We start from the raw sequence: 7,343 nt of genomic DNA, 5'->3' as shown, positions 1-7,343 counted from the left end.
ACTATAAAACTAATATTCAAGTTAAGTAAGTACATTTATTTGTACTTACTATTACTACTATACTATTTTATTGATAAAACACATTTAAAACAAATCAGCAGTAGACAAGAGCTGTACATGAATAAAGATATATATAAAATGTATAGATACAGGGCTAGTACCCACCAATTAACATGGAAAATGGGTAATTAATGAATGAAATAAACTGTAGTATAATTAATATAAATAAAATACATGTTAAGAGAGAGGAACTGAGCCTACATACTGAGGATTAAACTTCTAGGCGTTAAACCAACAACAATATGAGGCTGATATTTGTCTTGATGCGTCTTTGACAGAGCGGTGGTGCTGACCAGCACTTTTGCTCTTAGATTCTAAAGTTTGAGCTTCTAAAGTTTGAGTGTGTTTGATGGTGTGTAAAGCACGTCATGGTCCTTTAAGCTAGTTAGAGATACTGTTACCCACTCTTTTAAATTCTCAATGATGCCTGAAGCAGGTACTATTCTCTCACTGACTGACCACTTTGTTAAAAACCCCAACCTTGCAGGTGCTGGTGTACATTTAGAAAGGAACCAGAAATCTGAGGCATTTGAAGCCTCTTAAAGCTACCTCACAGAAAGCTTTTACATGAAATAGTTACAAATCTGAGTGTAAACAAGTTTCTCCACAATGCACCATTTCACACCAAACCACTCTGAGTGACTTTGTTTACATTTAGATAACGAATTTTGGATTAGAAATTTGGATAAATTGCTGGACTTGCCCAATAACAGTAGCTGGAAAGGCAAATGTTGAGAAATACATGGATCATTGCTTCAGCTTTAAGAAGAATGCCAGTAGGTTCAGGAGCTCAGACCTAATATTTTCTTCCTACACACACTGACTCATGAGTTAATGCCTCCGGTTTTGTTCTCGTCTCTCCTCAGCAGACTTACGTAACACAGGGAGCGTGTGCGTGTGTGAGAATTCACTGATACCTGCAGCCACCAGGTGCACATTCTCAAATCTCCTCGGCCTGTCAGATACTGATAGCTCCAACAGTAGTGTTAGAGCAAAGAAAGAAAGAACACAGTAGCCTGTAGAATACAAATAAGCACTGGCAGCACAGTTCAGTGAACAGTTTTTCTGCAACACTTTACTGAAGGGCATCATTCGTGAGGCCTACATAAGCCTTTCATGATGTCTGACATAAATCTACATAAACTTTTATAAAGGCTTATTACAACAAGTTGTTATAAAGGCTACCTATTTTGAGGTCATTTTACCTCAGCAAGTGATGCTCTTTATGTCATTTGCTTGAAAAGGCTTATGCAGACCTTCAGTAAAGTGTTACCAGTTTTCATTCAAAAGGCCCATATCTTACACTTTTACTTTATTTATTTATTTATTTTTGTTGAAGTCCACTTATGATGTTTATGGGGCTGCATGTACCAAAAACAGCCATTCCAACCTAACTTTTCTCTTAGAATTAGACCCTTAAATGGCCAGGGCCCACTGGCAGGCCCAAAGTTTTATTATACACTTCTATAACCCAAGAACAGCTCAGCCAGTTTGCATTGAAGTCCCTGTAGTTACTGAATAATAAGGCTTAGTATGTAATAAGCCTGGGATTTTAAGGGTTTAAACAGGCAGTTTTTGTTACTGTGCCTTTAAGACAGAGATCTCTGTTCTGATTGGCTGCCCTATATTGTGCCTCATTCAAAAAACAGTCCAAACCCAGACACCCCTTATAACTTCAGTGTGAATGTGGGGCGTAACTGTTGTAGGCTGAATATGATATATGTAAATGTAGTCAATTGTTTTTTTATGACATCACGAAAAAAAGGAAATTCTCAATGGGTTGTTTTTTTTAGCTTGACGCATATATATGAACTGTATGGACAGGACAGTGACTGGACTGTATATTATGAAACTTTAATAGTGTTTACATGCAAAAAAAAAAGAAGAGAAATTTGGTTTTCAATGATACGGGCCCTTTAAAAATGCCAAGACACTCTCATAGCTCCAGGGCAAAACCAAAGAAGACACCAATCACCAAATTTGGGTCATGGTGAATCATTTGTACTAAGGTTCAAACTGCATGTCAGAAAGTATGTAAGCTGTATTAGGAAATGTTTTTCAAACTGCTCCCTCAGAGTACTTGCCAAATTATGTTTAAAGGCACCCGTGAAATGTTTGTGGACTATGGTGGGCTGTGTATGCCACCAAAAAAGCCTTTTGCTCACAGCTCTCTTGATTTTTCCAGTCTTGCTGCACCCCCTGGTGGCCAAACAGATATCAACAACACACAAACATGAGGATATGATGGAATTAAGTGCTCTTAATTCAGCTTCATAGGCAGTTTAATTTACAGGTAATGAGAGCAATCAGTGTCACATAACACAAAAGCATGAAAAATGAAAAAAAAAGGTTTATCAGTTAAGTAACAAAGCAGTTTTGAATGCAGAGTCATCTACATACGTGATATTTTCATATAACTAACGTTCATGATCAAAGCATGCTTAACTACATTTGTTAATGGCACATTAATATGTTTTATACAATAAAAGCCTGGATATTGTAGAATTAGAACAATGCAACAGCCGTGTCTGCCCAAAGGCACAGAGCCATTCAAAGATATATTCAGGAGGTAATATCTGGATAGTTGCACATGCAGCCCAGTTACATCAATCAGAGATATGATTAATCATAGTCTTTGCAGTGTTCTAGTGATTAAACTAGACAGACTAGAAATAGACTACATTCCATGTAATTTATATACGCAATTTAAAGATCTGTATGTAAAACAGTGAATGTACATGATGTGCGTAATGTGCATACAGCTTTGCTGACATACCGTCATGATGTCATACTGAAAACATTTCACCAATCAAATAACTTACAATACATACAATCTCAAATCATCCCATCCAAATATGCAGCGAACATCTTCAGTAACGCAAAACATCCATATTTGTGATAAAGTAACAATATACAGCATAACATTAACACTCCTTTAGACAACAATCTGTGCGTGTTTTTTTGTTCGGACTACACAAAATAAATCTCTATGTGTTAAAGTCTCCATTCAAGCCCTGTTGTTTCTAAGACATTTAAATAATTCTCAATATACAACTGTAGTGTATCTTTGGTCAAAGGTCTAGTCTTGTCCACTGGATATCAAGTGCCAATAAATATAACATTCTACATATAGTCATCAGCAAAAATTTGTGCACCCCACTGTAATGACATTTTGCTGATTTTCTAAGTGAAAATAAGTACATATCCTCTACAGAGAACAAAGACAATTTTGCACATTTTAATGTAGTTACTGTGTATTTGTTGGATGTAAAACATTGTGGCCACATTTTATATTGTATGTTTCATTTTATTTTCCAATATTTTAAAGCTACTCTATGTAAATTCTGGGGATCTGGACACCTGGAATGTGTAACTGCACAGAACGAGGAGAACCTGGTGAAGAATATTTTCTTCAGTATAATGTTGGTCTTGCATTTGAATCTAAACATTGTTCTAGACTTTCTTTTTGGGCCTGTGCATATGACATTAGTATGTAAAGAAGAGTGATGCGGTCTGAAAAACCCCCCCCAAAAAAAACCCTGCGTTTCTGACTTTAAACTTAATATTTTAGGCTTTACAGGGCGACTCGCAGCAGCGCACATATTTTAGTGTTTTTTTCCCTCCTGACCCGGTAACACTATGTCTTTCCATTTTAACAAAAAACTCACATAGTACAGCTTTAAACAGACTTTGAATCTTACATAGTGCAGCCTTAAACAGATTTTGTGCACTATAATTTGCAGAAAAATGTCATATTTAAAGGGGACCTATTTTGCTCAGTGTCAATGTTTATAATTTTATTTTTGGGGTCTACTAGAATAGATTTACATGCTTCAATGTTCCAAAACCACATTATTTTTCTCATACTGTTAGACACTCTGTTAGATCATCTGTGTTTTTAAACCCCACCTCCCAATGAGCTCAGTGAGCTCTGATTGGTAAGCTTGCCCACTCTGTTCTGATTGGTCAGAACAGAGTGGGCAAGAGCCAGAGCAGCATCCTGCTACAAGACCCTGCCCTACACCGCTGTGGCTATTCTTACAATGGCGTCGGTTCTGCTGTATCAGTTTGAGCCAGAGTCTGATCCTGAAAGTCAGGCAGAACCGTTTCTGAGTGGTAAGTTTTTACTTTCTAGCTCTCTTGTGTGAGGGTGTGCCAAGCTTGTCAGTAGCTGGGCAACAAAAATTGTGTTACGAGATTGCGTCATCTTGTAATAAAGGCAAAGGGCTGTAAGCCCAACGAGGCATTTCAGGCAGCTGAGAAAAGTGGTTACTGTGGGAGAGAGTTACTCCCTCTAGCGTTTACTGTGGGCTTTGGGACTTTGCAGACCATTTACATGCACAAAAAGCTATATAACACACTAAAGGAAAGAGAAAAAACGGAAAAGGCCTCCTTTAAAGCCCCCTTTAAGTTTTTCTCATTAGAGTAAGTATTTCACTTAGAAAATCAAAAAACATCATTTTACTGGAGGTCAGTGACAAACTTCAGACTTCTGCATACGACTGTATGCTGGAGCCTAAACGAAAGATTTTGTCACGAATACTGATACATTCCAGTTACCGATACAATAAATGTATATATAATTTTACATGGTCAAAAATTAAAGCATTTCCAAAAGTTTGAGTTAAAAAGTGCTACCCTGACTGATATGATTGTTAATTGTGAATTATAGAGTTAAATATAATTCCAAGTTCTTAATTATCACATTTTTAAACTCACAAATTTTAAATAATATAGAAAATTCAGCATAAGGGGCAGAGCTTCCATGCATTCGTAGTAGTTTTTTTTTGGCTGTAAATTAGCTGTAAACTCTTCTTCTTTTAGCTTTTCTCCTGGCCAATTCCCACCTGCTAGCTAGGTCTCCATCAATCACATAATGCTGCAGTATGTAAAGTTACATGTAATTAGTATAAAAAAAGTATAAAATAAGTACATACACTCTACAGAGAACATACATCTGCATATTTTAATGCACAATTACTATTTATTATGAATTTAACATATCAGGGAAAGAAAAATAAAAGTTATGGCACATTTTGTATTTCATGTTTTACATTTTTGTCCAATATGTTAAAATCAGAAAATAATAGAAATTGCCATACGTAAGTATTTTCTCTGCAGAGGAGGTTTTAACTTATTTCATTTCATATTAGCAAAAGATGTAATTTGACCAGGAGTGCTTAAAGTTTGGCATACAACTGTACTAAGCAGGGGGGGCATCTTTAAAAACTTTCGCTAATGTCACATCATTGGACTCAATACACATGGAGGAGAATGCTAACTGCCTACTCTGTTACATCAGCAAACAGATGCCCTTGTTGGCTAACATTATACTAAGTGATGGGGGGAGAGCGAAGACCACTCTACCCATCCAGACACCAAGAGGACAATAACACTCTCTTCTAACCCCTGTCACGGATGGCTCAAACTTGCAATTCCCTGATGACAAAATATTTTTCCAAAAAAAAAAAAAGTTAGGTTTAAACACATTTGAAATGTTTGTTATTTTATATATGATAATGTTTTATGTTCAAATTTACAGGTTCATATGAGTTCACAAATCCATGGAAGCTTATTATCACCCCGATATATCAGTCTGAACCTAATATTTACCCTACTTGTAACCTTGCGAAGAGGAAACATAATCTGAAATACTCAAGACAAGAAATACTAGGATTCAAATGTGGCCTTAGACCTGTTTACATATACTAAAAAAAATACATTCAGTTATGGGAATCAGTTTAGGGCATCTCTCATGTGCAGTCTTTTACATTAAGGCATCCCACACTTATCATTAAAGCCTGGCTTATTATTGTATCTGTGACTGAATACATATTTAACTCCTTAAAGGGCACATGCAAATGTGCTGCGCTGGTAAACTTTGTGTGCAGTGGGATGATGGGAAATGTAGTCCAGTCATCAGTGGAGAGGGCAGGGCTATAAAGACTGGTAGTTAGATTTGTGCGACACATAGGCTCCTTAGAGCTTCCTTTGCTATTCAGAAGCGGAAGCAGTCAGCAGCTTCTTCTGAGCTGTCAAAGTCGATTCCTTCACACAAGGATTCCTACAATACATTACAGACACAAAAAGCAGCAATCAAAAATCTGAATATGAAAAATGACATCTTTATCACTATAGATACAGTATGCAAAGCACCAGGAAATTTGCTGCCAAAAATAATTTACTCAAAATTTACAATGTAAATGATATTACATTATACAGTGCATGTAAACCTTTGAAAAAATGAGATTGCTGTTTCGTTTCATTTCATTTACAGCAAGAGCAATTCATTAAGCAATAATATTGGCCATTTCATGCTCTTAAAACAAACTGAAACCAACTAGCACACAGGCAGCAATACAGTGCAGTCCATAAGTTACTTCTGGTTGTTTTGGCTCTGTACACTAGATTTGCAATTAATTTTGTGCTTATTAGTGCTAGACCTTTAGTTCAGGCCATAAAAGACTAAAAAACAAGAAAAAAGCCCCTTTCATAATGCTAATTTCTGCTAGTGCCCCACTATACTAATAGTATATTAGAGCCAGGCTATCAGCAATTCACATTAACATTTTTTGGCTGTTCACAGGAATCTGAAGCTTGTAAAAGGTATTCTATGTTTTATCTGAAGCTTGCAACAAACATATTAATATATATATTACCTTATATGTTGCAGTTTTACGTGAAGAGGAAAGAGCCTTGGAATTCTCTGTTTTCCAATCTGACTTGGACCTGGTTATTCTACAGAGACTTTTTTCTCTCTTAATTCCACCCATTGAAAATCAAAATGTGTTTGGTTGATTCCATTCTCAGCTCCTCGTTGTGTTAGCGGTTAATCTGAGACTTTTTTTGTGTTTCAGGAAATTTAACCCTTTTGTTTCCAGAACTTAAAAATGTAACGACAGTATTATTACCATACTTGCAGAGTTTAAATACAACATGCATGATCATTAGACCTTCTTTGATAGCCTTGAAGGCTTTGAGGTTAACGTGCATAGTCTCAGCTATGATTTGAGAGTATATACATCTGTAGTAGGTAAACCAAATAGAAGTCACAGCATGTTTAATGTCATCTCCCACCAATTCACTGGACAATTTAACATAATCCTATATAAAGCTGCCATGTATGGTTCCTGTCTGCAAATCATTTATTCAAGACAAGGCTGCTTCTTATGGACTGTGCTGTAATTCAGTCACTCTAAATTCTCATTACCTTAGACAATTACTTTCAATCATTATTTATAAAACATTCCAGATAAGTGACTGAATGAACATCTAGCAGGAGG

The 7,343-nt window shown here is 36.2% G+C and overlaps 1 protein-coding gene across 1 annotated transcript in view; it reads right to left on the bottom strand.

Moving 5' to 3' along the window:
• Positions 1–2,310: 2,310 nt before the first annotated feature.
• Positions 2,311–7,343, bottom strand: part of pfkfb2b (6-phosphofructo-2-kinase/fructose-2,6-biphosphatase 2b) — a 29,760-nt gene continuing 24,727 nt past the window's right edge. Inside the window, 1 exon segment of the mRNA XM_036559142.1 lies at positions 2,311–6,124. Coding sequence (XP_036415035.1) covers positions 6,059–6,124 — 66 coding nt within the window. The 3' untranslated portion in view covers positions 2,311–6,058.

The sequence above is a fragment of the Colossoma macropomum genome, unplaced genomic scaffold (assembly GCF_904425465.1).
Source record: "Colossoma macropomum unplaced genomic scaffold, Colossoma_macropomum, whole genome shotgun sequence".
Lineage (NCBI taxonomy): Eukaryota > Metazoa > Chordata > Actinopteri > Characiformes > Serrasalmidae > Colossoma > Colossoma macropomum.
The sequence above is the reverse complement of the archived record's forward strand: the minus strand, read 5'-3'. Positions and strand labels throughout refer to the sequence as shown.